The sequence below is a fragment of the Parasteatoda tepidariorum genome, chromosome 9, assembly GCF_982258835.1.
Source record: "Parasteatoda tepidariorum strain Cologne lab strain chromosome 9, Ptep-v5.0, whole genome shotgun sequence".
Lineage (NCBI taxonomy): Eukaryota > Metazoa > Arthropoda > Arachnida > Araneae > Theridiidae > Parasteatoda > Parasteatoda tepidariorum.
In genome coordinates, this window is record NC_141763.1 from 53,848,119 (window position 1) to 53,868,956 (window position 20,838).

The window sequence follows — 20,838 nt, forward strand, 5'->3', positions numbered from 1 at the left end:
AAGCGTTCAAATTCTAAGAGATTGTAAAAAATCTGAATTTTTTTAAATTAAAAAACCAATCTTTAGATCGAAACCTTTAAAAAACGTAGGACTTAGAGCAGATCCCCCTTTGTACCACCCTTTCATTGGCTCTACAGATTTATTTATTTCATGCTATTATAACTCAGAATTTAAAAATGAGTAAATGTTTTATTGAAAAAAAAATACTTAGGCTTGGATAGTTATCGAATGTTTGGACCTCTTAATGTTAATTTTACTTTCTGCCTGCTTCACCATATCCAGAGAGATTTTTAAGCAAATAAAAACATTTTTGCACACAATTATAAAATTCGTTTACCCAAAGATACTGGAACAAAAAAATTCTAATAAATGGAAAATTCTGCTGGATGCATAAATGCGAGTAGGGGAAAATGGGGCGTACTACCACACTTTTTGGACGGGTGCGCCTCCAGTCTTCTGTAATATACTCCTCCCTTTTTATTTATTTCATTCGACTTTTAAATTTTATCAATTTGTTAGTCTTTTAATTATTAATTTTGTGTATTTTTCTTAAATATCATAATACTGTATAGTTTGTTTAAAAAAAAATTCTTAATTGTGATATTTTTATTTTATAACCGTCATTAAAGAGGCGATCCAATTTTTTGGAATTACGACTATTAATGTTCAACTCCTTAACGTAGCCTCTGTAACCCGAATCCAGAAGACAAGGGAAGTCCTTGATCAAGTATTTGGAGAAATTTGCATTCGTGGAGGATTTTTCTTATATAAGTTACCCACATTAACCACGGGAAACCACAATAACTACTGGAAAGCATACCTCATTGCGAGCGCTTTATCCCCAACTCCGATTATGATAAGTCAAAAATAGTGATATGATGGTGAAATTAAAAATCTGAAGTAATTGTTTAAGAGTGTTCAACTCCACTGATAAGAAATCTCTAGCTCTACTTTAATTTTACTCTCACCCCTCCTCTTTGATTTTTATCACCAAGTTGTTTTTATCAACATTATTGTGTATTATCTCTATAAGACAGTAAAATTAATTATTATTTTTTGGGAATTAGAATTTGTTTCTGATATAATGTTAGTCATTAAATGAATGAATATATAACTCATTAATTGCACTTATTGCAATGAGGATTATATTTATTTTGAAGAATATTGAAGATAATATTTATTTTCAATTGTATTTTTTTCTCATTTTCTTTCGTTATTATTACAATTTACAGTTACACTTTTCTTACATTTTTAATAATCTTCTTATAATATCATTATCAGTTTCACATTCACCTTCCTTTTTTCTTACTTTTATACAAGAGGGGATTTTGATCAGTAGACCAAAATTTTATCCTTTAAAAGTAAGGGGAATATTTATATATTTATAAAATTATTTCTTTTCGATACTTAGAAATTTTTTTGAATACAGTAAATTTTATTACGTTTTCAGTCTTGATCGATGAACTAATGTTCTTATTGAAACTTTTTAATATGTTTTTATTTCATTTTCATGACAACATTCCCAGTAACTTTTAAAAAATAAAAAAAACAACCTAAAAACAGTTTAGTTATAGTACAGCTTTCAGGAGAACTCCTCCAGACACCGGTCTCGAGTCGTGGCGAGTACTATGGTTACGAAGAAACGTCACTTAGAATAGGAGTATGGGGTGAATAGTTTTGTCTTAATCTCAGCGTAAGTCGTCGTAAGTAAACCAATGCACTACAGTTACATTTCATTCTTACATGAGTTTACTTATTTTATTACATTTATTAGTTTACTTATATTATATGAGTTAACTAATTCATGCTTTTGGCCACGCACAAAGGACATTTAAAATGAAAATATTAAAGAGAGAGAATTAAAGGATATATTCTTAAAATGCTTCCAAATATATTATTTATAAACATATTCGGAAATGTATATAAGTTTTTATTTACTTTTTTGCAACCCTGTTTTGCCTGCCCTGTTTTTTCTTAGCAAAATTCATTCATTAATTAAAAGCCTAAAACAATTTAGAAAACTTTTAACCCAAAAATATTTTGATTAACTAATTTAGGGTTCATAAAAGAGAGTAAGAAATGCATACTAAGCATGTCACTACAATACAAAAGTTACATTACTATACAAATGCAATAAGAAAAAGCAATATAATTTAACTAAATTTCAAAGAGAAAAAAAGCACTCAATAAAGCAATGCAGAGTTTATAGACCATACAGAAGTTATAATTTATAATGTATTTTTGTCCTGATTTTAATATTAATGAAATAAATAAGAAATTGATTGTAAACAAAGAACTGCAATATTAGGCTGCCTGCGTACAACTTTTTCGTTCATCCTTACCCATGTAATGAAACTATATATCCCACAAAAACAATGTGAAAGATAAGGCTTTCTTCATTCTATTGCGTCATAAATCTATCAATTCTAATCTCTCTCTGCTGACCCTATGGGCAGTCTTCACACCATCCGAGCAGTCATCCCCCCATCTTGTAACATCGACCATGAAAAAGGGGGGCAGCCATAAGCGACTTGTAGCTTACAAATTTTATATTGGATTAAATTTCATTGATATCAAAGCTTCTTACTCGCACCCTAAGAATTATGTAAGAATACAAATGAAAAATAATTTAAATTAATTACAGAAGGGGAAAAGCACTGAATTAAGTGACGCAAAATTTATATTCTAATAATAAGAAAAATCAATTTAGATTACATTCTTGTAGAGAACTAGCTTCAGCAAAGCTTCTAGCTTTACGGTTTCAAAAAAAATTGAAACACATATACATTTGAAAATAGTAATAAATTACTTGTATTTAATAGAAAAATTTGAGAATGGGAATAATCAAGAGATTTTTTAAATTGCGCAATCAACTTTGAGCTTTCACAACAAAATTATAAATTCATGTGTTCAAACTACAAAATAAAGACAAATTGGACTTATCATTTTCAATAGTGTCACGCCCAACCCCTAAAATGTTTTGTTTATTTACAAAATGGTATAACTGTCAAAATATAATAATTAAAATTTTGACAAATAAAAATGGCAAAATAATAAACTTTACACAAATAAAATTTAAAATGAAAATGTAAAGCGATTATTGCATTATTAATAGTAATGTAAGCCTAAATAACTAAACAGTTGACACAAAACGTTATTCCACATACAGCATGATTTTCATTACCAAAATATTCCATATAACACAGAAATTAGATTCTCTATAATGTAATTTTTCATCAATAATAATTTTTTTAATTATAAATTAATATTTAATATTGCAAGAAAAACTTAATACAAAGAAATGATTCTGTATAAATACAAAATCAAGGTAAATAACAGTAAGAGTATATTTTAACTCCTATATATATAAAATCAGCGTCAGCTTAAACATTTGCTGTAAAAAAACATCATTAATTGCAAGTATAACAATTTTTAAATAAACATTCTAGATCATATGTTCTAAAATTTGATTTTAACTTTTCCATACGGATGTATATATTAACAACTCGGTTATAATTTAATTTTAGAAGGTAAAACAATAAAATCAGAGTTTAATTTGCAAATAAATACTTAATATTGCTTTTGACATTGCCCACTAACATGTCAGAATTAATAGGATACTTTTTTTTAAATTTATAATTGTCAAAATATTGTTACAAATGTTTCTAATCAATATTGAAGTTACTTACCCTCTAAATCCTCCTGGCGATCTCCATGTACAATGCATATCGTTAAGCATATTATCCACACTACTAAATTCATGGTAATATTTTAAGTGACTTATTATGTAAACATTGTAAAACACTTAATACTTCGTTTTTCTTTTGTGCCTGACAATGAACAAGATTAATTTATCTAAGAGCAAATGAACACAAACGGCTAGTTTCGTATTCACTGCTCAGACGACAATAAACACAGAAAAGAAAAGTAAAGATGTATAGAAACTTGAGGAAAAGCCAAAAGAGCCGAGCGGCAAAGATTCCACCAGGTTATTTTGGTTGGCGTCGGCTTTATCTGTCTTGACATTTCAATCACTGAAAATAATATTTTTAAAATTATTTAAGTAGATCCTTCCCAAAATTTTGGACAGTGAAGCAAAACTCCTAGGTTGCTGTGCATCGTTGTCAAGATATTGAAATGCAAGTGCGGTTCTCATTGAAAAAAATGATGTGCCAGTTGCACGATAAGGCGATGAATACGTAGCTTTTCAGTACTCCCTTTACTTTTTTGAATGCGCAGTTTTAAATTGAAAAACCTAAGAGGAGACGGAGATGTATTCTCTATCACATCAAAATCTGACAGTATAAGTATAGTTTGCCTACCGTAAGAACTCCCCATGGATATTGTTGGTACGTATAGTAGATTAGCACCCCATGTTCAAAGATGTGATAGATCCAGTGGCGTACCGACGGCATTAACTGTTTTTTTTTTTTTTTCAAATTTTGCACAAAATTATAAAATTTTGAAGTCAAGCATCACTGGCTGCAGTCAGTGTGCGGGTGGGTGACCACTTGGATCAGTCTGCGTAGGGGCCGAGGGTGTGCGGTATTGGTCCTCGTTAAACTGTACTACCTTAAAGTGCTTGACTTCACGTGCAGGTAATCAGGCTACCTAAGCAGGGGTGCCATTCCCTGTGCAGAGGATCAAAATTGTGATGACATGTCCTTGGATCAACCTTAGGGATGTTTCCCAGTCCGTCGCCAATAGCCCATTGTGCAGCACTAGTGCGACGTAAATGAACTACGAGAACAAGAGCTACGCTCGAATATGCCATCTGGGGAGAGGCCGGTTTCATGTCTTTGGCCCTTCTCCCTTTCCTCTCCTCCTCTTTTCAGTTTTCCGACGAGATTTTCCTCCCCCTTTCTGAATATTTTTCCGTTTTATTTAATAAAAAAAAATTTTTTTTTAATTTCCGTGATGCCTTTCTTTAGAACTATGTTTAATGCAGTTTTCAGTTCCATATAGTTCTCCAACTTAAAAGATTTTAATTTAAATGAAAATCAAGAGAGAAACTAATGTACTTCCCTCCTCTATGACTCTCCACACGCTAATGGGGAAAGCATGCGAAGTGTTGCCATAGTGCAAAGCATGCGCCTATACTACCGGGTTACCGTGTCTAGTGTATTTTAAAGCCATATAGCTCACAGCATGATCATTGTGTTTTGAGATTCTTGCAATCGTGGTATTTGATTATTTATTACTTGTGTTTACAGTGCTAACATTAACGTAAGATGGTGCACAGCTTGCAACAAGAACAAACAGCAATAATTAATGGAAATACGCCAAATCAGGACTGCCAAAAAAGAGAGTTATTCAAAATCTAGCAACCATGCCACCTTTTTTAACAATATATCTATAAATAACTAAAACAAATTTTTACTTCAAACTCACCAGAATTACTTAATAACATCAATATCTTATGAAATACGACAGATTTGAGCTCAGAAATCATCTAGTTTACTTCTATTACTGAAAACAAAATTATCCCTTTGAAAATATCGCCTTGTGCAGAATAAGCTGTAGTAAGTAGTTGCAAACTTTCTAACAGGAACTAGAGCAAGTATTGAGCTTGAGATTGTTTACATTTATATTGAAAACACCATCCATATGCATATTTATGTGCCTTAATTTATTTTTTACCAATGTTAAATAAAATGATAAATAATATTATACAGTTAGCAAAAACATTTTTTTGCATGAAATTTTTATGGTTGGATAAATGAATTTTACTATTAGTGTGAAAAAATTAGTAATTAGTAGAATTAATTAGTGTGAAAAAAATTTTCGATTCACTTAACAGCTACCCGAGACATAGCTGATTACGCAAAAAATGAAATTAACATTAAGGGGCATACATTTTTGATCGCTCTATAGTTATCGCTCTTTAATTTTGACGCTCAAATTTTTGCAACAGAATTATGTATTTCCTTTTTTTTAAAATAATAATTTTATCCTTAATGCCGGACGATAATGTTTTGCTCGAAAATGCAATTCACAATGAAAAATACAAGAATTATGGCAACAACCAAATAATAGTAGAAACAAATAAAATTTAAGGAAACGTCTGATTCAAATACTTCGAATTCAAAGAGTATGATTTTGATATTTATTGTGTAGATTTAAAAAAAAAAGTCATTCGTTTTTAATTTTTAATTAAAATGTTTGGGAAATTGTTAATTTTTTCCCCAAATCGTCAATCTTATTATATTGTTGTATACGATTTTCAGTCAATTTGGTTAAAACAAACATTCCGTGTTAATTTAATGTTTCAGTTGTCAAGAGAAATAAATTTTATCTTCTTTTCCTTTACTTAGTCTCCCCCCCCCTTTTTTTTTGATACATTACAACGCGTTCAATTAAATAATGTACGAAAATGTAATACTTTCCCATCTTTATTTTATATAAATGTCATCAAAGTTACATTGCGTTTTTCAAAGTCATCACACATTCAAAATTAGCAATATCAAGTGCAGAACAAAGCGAGAAACTATCTAAAAATTTATGAAAGAAAAAAAAATTGAAAAAAATAAATAATTAAAGGATCTTTGAAATAATTGTTTTCAGAAGATATTGTCTTGTAAACAACAGTGTTCTATACTCAAACAAAGTGTCTAAAAAAAAATAAAGGAAGAAAAAAAACATCCTTCACGGGTTTTTACAATTTCTCAGACGAAGATGCTATTTAACTAATATTAGTTTATTTTGCTGAGTTTTTGGGCCTTGCATATTTTAGCGGTTGAAAGAACTAAGTAATAGCCTTGGAGTTGGAAGAGCATTAAAAATGCATTTTGGCAACTATAAGTTAACCTTAGGAGTTATCCCTAAAATTTGTTTTTTAGCTGCAAAAGTTTAAGTGCGCAAATGCTATGACAAAAACAGTGTAAATGAGCATGAGAAAATTTATAGATTTCACCCATAGAGGCTTGTAGATAAGAAATAAAAACATGGAAAATCTTGTAATTTCCCATTTTCAATGTATAAATGCATGAAGGCATTGTTGATTGGAATCAATGACTTTCAAAATCAGATTTAAAAAAAAGAGGAATCAATAGCTGTGAAACTACACCTACAGTATTTGTTAAAGCACTTGAAGTGATGTAGGTAATTAGTGGACTATCCTTAATTTTGAAGCACAGAATTTATTTTGCAAATTTATAAGCAAAATAAATTTATCACTAACATAAAAAGATTTTAGATTGAAATTTCATCTATTCCAATTCTTCAAATCAATTATTTGAAAATCTGTAGTAGAATTCATAGAAAATATGGGGTATTCTGAACACACACAAAAATCAGGAATATGTGGACAAAAAGCTAAAAATAAGATCAAAGAAGGACAACATATTTTCTATCAGGAAATTTTGAAGAATGCAACAGCATTCAAACCCCTAACTATGTCCCACATGGGCACCTATCGGAATAAAAAGTAACAATGTGGGGTCATTAGTCATGCATCTCACAACCAATTGAGCAACAGAACTACAACACAATAATCTATAAATAGTCCTATCTTTTCATATTTAGTTGCATCTATTTTGAGCAACACTAAAATTTTATGTTGCATTCCAGAAAATTTTAATGAAAAAATTCAGAAAAGGTATAAGAAAACCATTTCAAAAATAGACAAGACAGTGAACTAAAATCTGATAACATAAATAAATGTTAATTTCTTTTCACACAATAGCTGGTATTTGTGCCTAAATTTGGCTGCCTTCCATATGATTAGCACCTTGATTAATGAGTGAATTGCAAAATACTATAATTTTGGTGTGCCTTTCAGAAAACTTGCAGAAAAATATTTATAAAAAAGACGGAGCATCAACTTTGACAAAATTAGCAGTGAAGTGAAATCAGATTATATCAATGAGTTATTATGTTCATTTCATTTCACATAACAGCTAGTTCATATAGGTGCATAACTTCGGCTGACTCATGCATAAGAGCATCTTGATTTATTAGTGGATTCAGGGTTCCCACTCTATGATGAGATTGAAATTCAAGGACTTTCCAGGACTTTTCAAGGACCTCAACAAAATTTTCAAGGACCTTAATCTAAGACCAATTTTAAAAATTATTCTCTTCTATTTTACTAGAAGCAACAATGCCTGTTGTGGAAATAATTAATTTCAAATATAATACCTAAATGCTTTGCCTATATAGAGAGAAGAGAGTATATGTATTATGGACTAAAATTTATATTTTTTTAAAAACAACCCTACTGGTTTTACATATTAATTCAAAAAATCATTTTCAGCACAATCTATAACTAATGGTAATGAGATGTTAATGGTGAAATCCTTTAATCCTGTGTATTTCCATGTGAAGGCTGCATGAAAGACAGAGCTAAATCTTAGGTATTCCATATTCCATGACTATTCCATAACCCCCTCCTCTCCTCTATTAAACATCGTTTCTGAAATTATTCATCCATAATTTACACAACCTTCTCCAAATGTTATGCAGCAACAATTCTCTCTGAAAATAAAAATTAGAAGGAACATATCCCATTTTCACCATGTTTAAAAGCATTATTCATTATGTGTAATCCACAACTGCCAATGAATATGACCTGGTGGGAATATTTCTCTTTTAATTCACACTGAAGCTTCTAATAGAATTTCCAATTGACATAGGGTCCATCCATGGACAATTGAAGTATTTTAGAGAGCTTTTAACCATCATCCATGCATTTGTAAAAAGAGCAGGCCTAGAAGTGACTCAGAGCAAAAATATAATAGGAAATATAGGAATTCATTTAAGAAATTATAGGAATTTTATAGGAATGTTTTGAAAATAATATAAGAATCCCTAATATTTTGTTTAAAAAATATAGATTCAAAATTTGCATAGAACATGTACAACTTTTATTTATGTGTTATTCAAAACTAATGTTATGAAAAAACATTTCTACAAAACCCTATCTTGGCTTTAAAACTAAATGTTTTATTTGATAATCTAACTGGAGAAAAAAAGAACACTGATTGTAGACAAATTTTAGCTTTCTTGTCCAGGAGTAGGTTGGAATATATTTCTTAATATATTTGAATAAACCGTAGACTTATATCAGAATATAATGTTATGCATTTATAAAAGAATAATTAATAAAGTAATTATATTTTTAAAATTTTTTGAGGACCAGCAAAAGGTTTCAAATAGAAAATCTGAATAAAAACAATTAAGTTTATTAATACACAGCATTAGAGTTAAGAAAAAAAGTTTATTAGTAATTATGTTGGTAACACTAATTAATATTATATGAAAATTTAACTCCCCATCTTTGCAACACATGAACATAATCGAAACAATATATACAATCGAAAATAATAAGTGCAACTGGAATTAAAATTTAGAACAAAGTTATACAAATACGAATATAATACACTAGAATATACTAAGAGTGAACAACTCAGTTAGAATCAATACATATACGTAGAATTATTATTTTTTTATTAGTTTCAGCAAGCTTTTCAGTCAATATTTTAACCTGATTAGTTGCGGATTCTATGATTGCAGAAGCAATTCTCATTTCATTAAAGTCTTTAGTTTTTAATGCTTTTTGTAGGCAGCATTACTCTCCTGCAGTAAATTCTGGGAAAGGTTTAATTCATCTTTTAAGGATTTCACATGATTTTCTAAATCACGTTCTAAATCAGATCGTTTTTCTGCGTCTATCTTAGCTTGGGAAGCTTCTTTTTCTTTATCTTCTTTATATGCTGAATGTGCTTTAGTTACAGAGTTCAATAATGAGAAAGTTATAGGAATATTTAAAATGTTATTATCATGCCTCCGAACTGCAATATGTTAAGATTGCCTATTAAAAAGTTAAACACAAATAAAGCTGCATAAATAGAAAGAAAAAGATAAATTATGAAGGCAAAACTCCAAAATTAAGAAAAGAAAAAATAAACTTCAAATTTTTCTTTTAACTCAGAAAAACTCAACAGAACAAAGGGTTACTTAAAATTATTAAGAATGAAATACAGTAGAGAACCCGGCATGTTCGGGACCATCGCTATCCCAGATGTCTGAATTTGCCTGTTTTCGGGATATGCTAAAAAACATTATAGATCGATGTTTCAGCGAACCCAAATTACAATGAAAAATACTAACATAGTTTAAAAAATGAAAAATAAATAAGGAAAGTTCTCCTTAGTTAAACAAATCGGAAGAAAACAAGATTTAAATCAATAAAAACATTTACAAATTAAGAAAAAAAAAAAATTCACACATTAAAAAAAAAAAAAACTAAATCATATTTAAAAATAAAAGAAAATAGAAAAGAATCGTATCAACTGCGAGAGTTTTTAAAAATAAAAGAAAATACATAAATTATGATAGTAAAACTGCCAAATTAAGAAAATAAAAAACTTATGTTCACTAATATACATGTGCAATACCCCTCCTCCTCGTAAATCAGAGAATAAGCGAAATCAGAAAGCCGCTCCTTTATGTTTGATTGACGGCAGCTTATCAGAAAAGCACCGTTTCTTTCCATCCCTGAAGAACTTCAAGGTTACAGAAGAAATATATTGAAATTTTCTCTTTCAAAAACACCCCCCCCCCCCACACACACACAAGTTTTTTCTTTCACTGAACTTCAAAAATCAGAATTTCCGCACATCGATATAATTCAAAACGGCGGGAAAATTAAGCAAAATTTATCCCGATGTTCTAGATACCAAATAAGTGGTCCTGTACTGTACTTGTATAAGCATATCAGATATTTTTAAGTCAGACACCCTATTTTTTTTAAAATTATGTTAAACAATATTTTTAAGAAAAAAAATTATCTACATTTCAGAACAGAATTTTTAATGCAAGCTTCAGTTTCACATTGATTTTAAATAAAAAAATAAAAAAAGATTTATGAAAATGAAATAATATTAATTTTCAAATTTATTTATTTTCACCTACGTAGGCTGCAAATTATTTAATTTTAACTCCCAAACATTTTATTGCACCTGTGTGGACTTTAAAATTAGACTACAGAATAACTAACATAAATGCTTTAAAATGAATTGCATTTTTTTTTCTACCTGTTTGGATATTAATCAAGTAATTGAATTTTTAAATTGCATAAAAATGAATAGCGATTTGAAGACCGAATTATATATAATACGAGTATAGCTAGCAAATTATTTCGCAAATCATGATTTTTAAGTAAGTTACCTACATAGGAATCGCGATTCATAGTCCAAAATCATTAAGTGTGACATTCGTAAATCATGTTCTTGAAAACCAAATCTCTTAAATGCTAACGATTTCGGATTCGTAATTCATGTAATGATTGTTCGTCGCGTGATATGTTTCGAAATTAAACTCGAGAAAGAGAAAAAATCACTTAATTACATTAAAATAATAAAAAAAACTTTTAAAAGGAAAACGAAAATCACTTTATTGAATCCGCATGACTACACTAAAATATATTGCTCCGTTCTGGGTTCCTTCTTTTCACACCCTTTCTATTCTATATCTTATTCCACAAACCTCACATATATTTCTTTCACTTGCTGACGATTCCCTTTTACTTGTACTTGGTGCAGCTGGGTTAAGACATTGCAAACGGATGATTGGTTAAAGAATTTTTAGGTGTGGTTTGATGATTGACATCAGACTAGCGCAAATCGGGAGCGCGGACGTTGAGAAAGGATTATAAGGGAAAATTAAGGAAAATAATACAGAAAATATAGGAAAAAATAGGAAATATAGGAAATATAGCAATTTTTCTAGATTAATAGGAAATATAGGAGCGCTGCGAGGCCTGAAAGAGGACAAAATATTTTCTGCAGTTCCATAATCCATAAATTGGGAGGTAAGATACTTAGTGCAAACTTTATTATCAATTCCTTACCATAATGTCCATCTGCTTAAATTGTAGAGACTGATTTAACGTCTCATCAAAGAAAACAGTGTAGCAATCAACATTCTTCAGCTCATTTATAAGAATCCCTTTGAAGTATAGTGCCGATCCAAAGGAGCCCAAATAGGCTCACCTTGTGGCACTACAAAAAAATTGTCTCGCTATACAGCTATCAGCAAACATTTTGGAGAACAATTTACTAATCCCTTCACAGGAGTTACATGAATAATTACTAGTGATGCACTTCAGAATCCAGAGAATTTCAGCATCAAGCACATTCCTTTTGACTAGATAAGAAGACAATGTTACCTCGGGCACTAAAGTTTCTGTTTCACATGGGGCAAACGATGTTGAAGGAGTATTTACACCAGATGAATTAGATGTTGATGTCTTTGGAAAAAGAGAACTCAGGGCATGAGACTGCTTTTTTGTTTTACCTTTCTTTCATGTGTGATTTCAGAGCAGATTCTTCCATTTTTGCGATATCGATCTCCTTCATGCATAATCGGCACTTGGCTCTGAACTTCTTTTCGGGCATCGATAAAATCCATTCTTTATAAGCTTGATTATCCATCCATTGGGGATTAAAATAGCACTTCCCAGTCATAACTAGTCTAAACTACATAATACAAATACGAAGCCGTGCCTTTGCGAATACGCTTTACAATAAAGTTTTGAAATGACGCAAATGTAAGGACAAGTGCGGATGGTAAAACGGCAAATTTATTGAAAACTACAAGGTACATATTGTTACAAAATTCGAGAGTATTCCAGTTTCGATAAGAAAAAAGAAGATCTAAACATATGCGACTGAAGATGAAGTGAAGTCTCGCCCCGAACGCATTGATTGTCTGCTGTGGTCCGCGCGCTTGGCAGACACCAAGACGCTAGGCCCGGTTAGAAACGGTGGCGTTAAAAACCACGTGAGAGAGCTCGGGAACAAAACAGAAAGAACGAGAAAGATCCGCGGGTGTTTTATAAAAAGGGCCGCTGGCAGTATTGGACAAATTCAAGGACCTATCAAGTTTTTCAAGGAAATAAGACGTTTTTCAAGCACTTTCAAGGACCTAAATTTAGCAAAAAAAAATTCAAGGACTTTCAAGGACCGTGGGAACCCTGGGATTATCTTGCTCTCTATAATATCAATACAAATGTAAGCCACAAATGCATTCCGCAGTGTATATACTTTTTTAAATGGAATTTTTCATAAAAAAAACTAAAATTTCAGAGAAAATAATTTTTTATATTTAAGACCAGCAGCTGCTCTGGCTACTATATCATAAGCAACGATTCCGTTTAAGCACTATACTGCCGTGCAATTGAATAATCAATGTAAGCGACAAATTTAAAATTGAGATTTTTATATATTTGGCATTTTTGTATGGTAAAGTACATATATTGAAAAAAATATTTTTTCAAAAATAAATTTTGTTTTTAACAGTTTTTTGAAATTCTATTTTAGCGTTAGCAATAGAAGAAAAATGGTTATCAAGCCACTTTTCTCGGAATCAATCGTGAAGCACTTATGTTGTTTTTTCAATTGCATGACAGTTTAGCATGTTAAATATGCCAACAATGGTCGAGTCCAACAATGGAAGTGGACAAAAAAATTATGATTCATCCTTTGAGATGAAGTTTTTTAAGCTGGAGAAAAAAAAAATATTTGAATAAGAATATAAAATAAATAAATTTAGGTAGACAAAATTTAACTTTAAAAAGGAAGTAAAAATTTATGCTATTATAAAAAAATATATATAAGCAAAAGAGATAAACACTAATGCAAGTAACAGAATATGCGAGGAGAAATTTAAAAAAATTACATAGCTGCCAACTTTTACGTGAAAAGACTAGACCTAGTGGCAGAAAAATGACATTTAAATTTACATTCTCTAAGCAGACTTTTAATTTATATACAGCTTACTGATCAAAACAAGCAATGATGCATATTAGATCTTCAATTTTAATGCATTGGAAGTCAAAATCATTTGAAATCAAATTTATTAAGACATGAATCGAGATTAAATCCATCACAAAAATAAAATTTTCAGGAAAATCCAGAAGAGTTATTGGCAGGTATGGAATTATGTTGATTTCAGTGCAGACTGCTGTCACTGAAGAACATAAATGGGAGAATGTTAAATAGGGACCAACTTTGAGTATATTGGAAATTTGATTGCTTGGGGTCTGAAGAACATGTAGTTTTCAAGGTGTAGAAGAATCACTGCATACATAAGTTATTCAATTAATTATCAGGAAACACAGATACTCTCCTCTAAGAACTGATGATTACTAATTATACTTGCAGGTAAATAATTGGACAACTTATGGTATAATAGAATAGCTTAGAAGACATTCATCCAGCAGTGAATTGATAATGGTTGAAGATGGTGATGATGATGGATTGATGACAATCAATCAATACAAAAATATAATAAACTGAGTAAACAGTAGTAAGGGAAATCTTTATTGATAATTTAAATAGTAAAATATCTTAAATAAACATGCTTATTTCTGAATAATCATCCACTTCCACAAGCTGTTACCATCCACTTGTTTCAAAAGCTGTTATAAGGTATGCTCATGGTGTGATGAGTAATTTCATGCATGCACAGAGAGATCCAAACAAATGTAATTTAATTTAACTAGAAGATATTTCTAAAAACAAATAGGTTAATACGCTTTTAACAGCAATATTTAATACAAAATATTTTTCCAGTGTTTTCTTAGGATATTTTTGTACATTAAAATTATAAAACTTCTTAAGAAAAAAAAAATATATACAGAGGTGATTGTGACACAAAGTGAAAAACCCTGAAAATTTTATGTTAAAAAAATCGATATTAAGATAACAATATATATATTTAACATAATTTTTAGATCATTTATAGTTAAATTACCTACTAATGAAGAATATCAGATTTTTATAATAACCAATTAAAGAAAAAAATTACTTCTTACAAGAATCGCGATATTGGATTTTAAAATCACGTGAATATGAATCGAGATATCGGACTTAAAAACACGAAAATACAACTTCTGATATTGAATTTTAAAAATCGCGTAAATACGAATCATGATGCATGATTTTTATATCGCGAGAATACGAATCGCAATGAGTAGTTTTTAAATCACGACATTGGATTTTAAACTCATGTGAATACAAATCGCCATATTGGATTTTTAAATTGCTTGAATATGAATCGCGATGTACGATTTTTAAATTGAGTGACTACGAATCGTAATGCGTAACTTTTTAAGCAGGTAAATACAAAAATTGATGTTTGATACTGAAATCACGTGAAACGCAGAATTCCGAGATACAATCACCCTTGCTACAATTCCAACAAATAATTTGTTATCGAGTGTAAAAATTTCTTTTCTTAAATTGCTTGATTAGAAAAGTCTAGAGCAACATGCACACATTAAAAATGCAAAAAAGGCATGCAAAAAGTGCTTGTAATAATTCAATAAAAACATTTACCAATAATTAAACAAAAATTACTTTTTAAAATTCAAGTCAGTTTATTAAATAATACTAGGATCAATATAACACTACAATATTCAAGATCCAAAAGTAATTAAGTCTGTACACAATATCAGTTTGAAGCTAAATAATTATGTTAAAGTTCTCCATTGTAGCACAGCAGTATTTTGAATATTTTTTGTAAATCTATATTGTATTTTATACAAGTTTGATATGCACCACAAAAGATCAATATAGTAATGCTATAAAACACTTTACAAATAACACACAATTAGGAGAAATAAAAAAAAATATTATGTAACCATGCAAAACAAAGAAATAAAAATGAAACAATTAGCTGCAAAGATAGAAAACTATACAACATAAAATGAAAATTTTGTTTTTGTAACACCTTTCAAAACTAATGTTTTGTATAAATAAATTTTAAATGCTTAAAAAATTCATATGAATAAAATTTTATATAAAATAATTTCATAAGCAACAATTGGGTATCGATTTTTAGAATTCCAATATAATGATAAATATGTGTTTAGGTTATTAAAAATATATAAATATGTCTTTATTAAATTCATTTATAAATGTACAGATAAACAGTGTATAATTAAAATAGATTATTTACAATTGAAGCATTTCTGCACCATAAAAAATTATCGTTATAACTTTTAGGAATCTCCACTCGTATTTATTATCCATTTTATTCATGTAGATTTAAGAAAGTGTATAGACCCAGAACATTTCATAAAACATTTGAACGATAAAAAGTGTATTTACATGTTATTCCTCTTCACATTTAATAGTAATAAAACTGCATAGTATATTAAATATAATTTAACGAACAATTGACAAGTTTTTTTTTTGTTGCTAAATAATCAAACTTTTGTCATGAGTAGCAACTACATGATGATATAGATCAGGTGAAGGAATTGGAAGTTAGTTTTTCATCATGAAAAAAAAAAAAAAAAAAAAAAAAAAAAGTATATTGTAATTTTGTTCTTTAGGCACTAAAAAAAAAAAGACATTAATTTTGCAAAAAATCATTTAAATGGCAGTTTTTCAAGAAATGTAAGTCTCCAACTGTCTTAATTCACTTACAAAATGCAAGAACCATTATATTTACAGCATGTACAGTTATATTACCTTTCATAAAAATATTTGTTCACTATAACTGTGACTTTTAAAACTTTGATTATTGCAATATATTCTATAAATTACTATTAGGAGAAACAATTAAGTTGCTTGAGTTCCTTCAATATATTTTTTAACAAGTTTTTGTTAACAATATTTAATACATATTACTTTTGAATATTGCAAATATATAACATTATGTTTAAGCTAGATGCTGACAGAATTAATCTAAATTCTTGTAATATTGAATTCTTATTAATTTTTAAAAAAGTAAACATGAATATAAGTAGGCATGATTCTATATAATATATATATATATATATATATATATATATATATATATATATATATAAAACAGAAGTTCCCTCTTAATTTTAGGAAAAAAATTCCTTGACATATCCAGGTATATCAGGAAAATTTCAATGAAAATCCTAACTATACTTTATCTATACCATGCAATTTTTCATCAAACAACTTTGTTATCTTTTGTTTTTGTTTTTTTGTCAATTTTGATTTTTGTTGATTTTGTTACGTCAAATATTAGATTTTGTGGGCAAAGAAATATAATTTAATGAGGATAGAATCATGGAAGTTTCACTAAAATGTGAAATTTTTAGAAGATGTTAGAATTATTTAATGCTAATCTCAACAACTGACTTAATTGTGAGACAGTTATTTTCCTAGTATAATTAAGGAGTTTTCCAGTTTTTTTTAAAATTAAAATAAAACACTTTTTTTTTACTATTTTCCACTTTTAAGAGGTAAAATAAAATTCCCTGACAATTCCAGGTATTTCCTGTTCTTCTAGATCCATGGGAGCCCAGGTATATAGATATTACATTTACTGCAATCAGTAGATTTTTATGATAAAGTCAAATTTTTTTTTTGATTTCTGCAATTTCTTTCAAAAAATATTGCCACCACTGTAAACTGTTTTCCTACAAAGCATGACACATTTATAATGACAAAAAAAGCTAATATTTGAATTCATTAAGAAAAAAAAATTAAGTCCCACAACTGTAAACAACCAAAATAAATAAAAAACGTTTCTCGTTATAAACTTAAAAATAAAAAAATACTTGGTAGAGCAATAATATTTGAAGCAATATACAAGTTTAACATTTTTTTTTACATGGGAGGAGGGTAATGGACGTCAAAAAGAGAGAACTATAAAAAATATAAATTACTCTGAAGGATATTTAAACACATAAAATCTAATTTTGGAAAGGAAGAAAATATTCACTAAACCATAGGCAACTTTGACAAAAAAGCTAAGTGTTAAAAAAAACAAATTGGTATGCATATTTTTTTTAATTAAAAAGTAGGTTTATGCACATATTTTCAAAACAAGGTTAGTAATTTCATTTCCTTTATCTAGAATAAATATGAGATACAAAATTATGCACTTTCACTTCAAATTATAGTGATATGATTAACATTATCAGAATAGTGGGGACTGATGAAATATAGTTAAGATTTCAGATTAAAATTTTATTAATCTGAGTCTCAAATAAAAACTTTAGTAACTAAGTTCATTTTATTAATGGACAGAAGATGAAATGATGGAAAGCGAAAACCGAAAATGCATACAAAAATAAATATTAAAAAAAAATGTATAATTTGATGTTAGTTTCTTAACTGCACAAACTACAGAAACAATAAATAGCTGATTTTATTACAAAACTACATTAAAACTTCCTACAGAGAGACAACGTGCATAAAAAATTATAAATTGTGAAATTCTATATTAGTTAAGCAACCACCTATATTTAAGTACATGTTTTCAATATGTAAAATCAAATAAGTACTTGTTACAAGAGTCTTAAAAGTAATGGTAAAAAAATACATACCTTAATAATTTTACGAAAACCTACTAAATTTGAATTATTTTTCAATGAGAAGTTTAGTCAGCGTTAAAAATTTTATCTTATTGTACGCATTTAAACAGCTTTTTTTCCTTTACTGTGATCAGTTAATAAAGATAATTTTCGTAAAAAAACAAAAAAATGCAAACTAGCGAATGTTCTAAAACAGTCAATAGTAAATAAGCAATTTTAAAATGTAGAATTCATTAACAATCACAAGGTTCAGTTTCTTTTTTCAATATAACAAGTAATCAATAACGCATTCAATCACATTACAATTTTCCAGACTAAAATAGAATTTTAAAACTGTTTCCAAACTTAAATACAGTTAAAATATTTTGCTACTACCTATTAAAAATGAAAAATTAAAAACTGTTAAATTGAATGAAAACAGCCTTTAAAGTTTACTACACAGTAACTCCAATTTGAAATTTAAACTCACAATAAATGACTTTTCAGTATTAGAGGACGGAGATTCACACAAATCGGCTTTTCACAACATAATTCAATCTAAAAATTTACAAAGCTTAACAATAACAATTCACTTTCGAGATTTTTTTTCCTAATGTGCAGCTTCATAATTGAGCAGTTTTTGATCACAATACAGATACTGAAAATAGAGAACTGCAATATGAAGACACTTATGGTTCATCTCCCTAAGAAAAGTAAGGTTCAGACAAAATGCAATACATGATCAGACACATACAGACTTACACAAATAGCAAAGCTAGAAGGCATAGCTCCTACGGCTTTTGGCACAGTCTCTGTTGTAATTTTAGATTGAGAAGGTGTTGTATCACATTCTTTTACTCAATTCCACATGAGGCAACAAATATAGAACACTGAGTTAATCATTTGATACAAAATCTGCTGCCTTTGACTATTTAGTGAGACCAAATACGTAAGCAGCTTTATTAGCTGCAAGTATAGAAATTTCCCCAAGGCACTGGGGAACTTTTTTGTATGAACCTCAACATGAGAGGACGGAGGTGATTTGCATTAAAGGCAATGCGATTATATACATGATACGGCTGTACAAAAATATGATCAACACCAATCAGCCATGTAAGCAAACTCATTAAAGAGAGCTTGATCATCTTTAGTAAGAGGACGAGGATCTTTCGGTGGAGTCAAGACAGGACGTTCAGATGTAAATTCTTCATCAAAATTGCTAACATCCTCTGCTCCTTTCTGCAACAGAGAGAAATAAAAATTTCACTCAACTAAAAATGACTCATGATTTGCAACTAAATAAAAGGTAAGTTATTAAATAAGTGAAATGAGCTACGTTAGAAAATATTATAGTTTAAGTAAATCACTTTATTCAATAAGAACAAAATCAGTTATAGTAGGAAAATATTGTTTAGTAAACTTTTAAAAATCTAACATAAAACAAATCTTAAAACTTTTTCAATAATATTTTATAACAAAAAGTTAAAAGGAAGAAAAAAAAATTTTAATCTAGATTTTCTTAAGAAAAATTTCAGTTCAATTGAATTCTTAAATGTATATATATTATATTATAGTATTATGAAAAATAAAATTTATTATATTCTATGCAGGAAAAGAGAATATCAGATGATATAAGATATTGAGAAAAACTGTAATGAAAGATTGAAGAAGAAGAAGATTCATGAAAGATTTTGCAAAAAAAATCAATTTTTCTTTTATCACATAACGTCAAAGCATCAGTTTTGAAGATACTTTTATATTTTCAAAGCAATATTTTTGCTTTTTAATACAATATTTCAACACAAAGATTTGAAATAGTTGTGCTACTTATGCTAAGGCGAGTCTGTTACATTTTCTGTAAATCAAATTTTTAACTAGTTTTTCTTAAAAATTCTGTATTGATTATCAAAAACTTTTTCTTATTCTATTTTGCACTTACTATTGTGCAAAGGAGCAGTTTTTTTTTACTTTTCAAGTTGTTAGTTATATATTCAAAATAAGCGATAAAAAAAGGAAATTTACTGTCCATATTTTTTTCCTCTTCACTTGGTGTACCTTATCACAGTTTTCGTTTAACTTTTTTTTTTTTTAAATTGTTGATTTTTATTTACATTTAGATCTAATTTTTTGTAAAAAATTTACTAAAATCCTTTTAAAACTCAAACCTTTTATTATTATTATTAAAATTTTTTTTTTTTGATAAAAGTTGTGTTTAAGATTTGTGAATGAGTGAAGATTCAATAAAAAAAAAAATGCTTTTAAAAATTGATTTAATGTTTTTTTTCTTTTGGAAAAATGATGAAATTGAAACAGGACCTATGTTAACATTAACTCTCATGATGACGCTGGTCTGATTATTATTATTTTGATGTCTTGAGGGTGGCTATAAAAATGGTTATGCATTACTGATTCGCACCATCAACATATTTTTTGTTTACCAAAAAAAAATTTAAGTTTACAATAATAAAATAAAAATTACATACCACTATAGGAACAAAAGGAGGTTTCACTTTTCTCATTAAAAGGTCGTCCCAATGAATATTCTGAAAAAG

At 28.7% G+C, this 20,838-nt stretch overlaps 2 protein-coding genes across 4 annotated transcripts in view; both read right to left on the bottom strand.

Annotated features, from left to right (window-relative positions):
• LOC107448048 (uncharacterized) overlaps window positions 1–3,925 on the bottom strand; it is a 47,004-nt gene extending 43,079 nt beyond the window's left edge. The window contains exon 1 of the mRNA XM_043040304.3: window positions 3,690–3,925. Coding sequence (XP_042896238.1) covers window positions 3,690–3,762 — 73 coding nt within the window. The 5' untranslated portion in view covers window positions 3,763–3,925. The remainder of the gene's footprint in view (window positions 1–3,689) is intronic.
• A 13,067-nt stretch (window positions 3,926–16,992) lies between these two features.
• The window catches only part of Pkn (serine/threonine-protein kinase N), a 36,754-nt gene continuing 32,908 nt past the window's right edge, over window positions 16,993–20,838 (bottom strand). For all 3 annotated transcript variants that reach the window (XM_043040327.3, XM_043040308.3, XM_043040319.3), the window contains exons 20-21: window positions 20,770–20,829; window positions 16,993–19,525 (exon numbers count right to left, since the gene is read on the bottom strand). In XM_043040327.3, coding sequence (XP_042896261.1) covers window positions 19,382–19,525; window positions 20,770–20,829 — 204 coding nt within the window. In that variant the 3' untranslated portion in view covers window positions 16,993–19,381. The remainder of the gene's footprint in view (window positions 19,526–20,769; window positions 20,830–20,838) is intronic.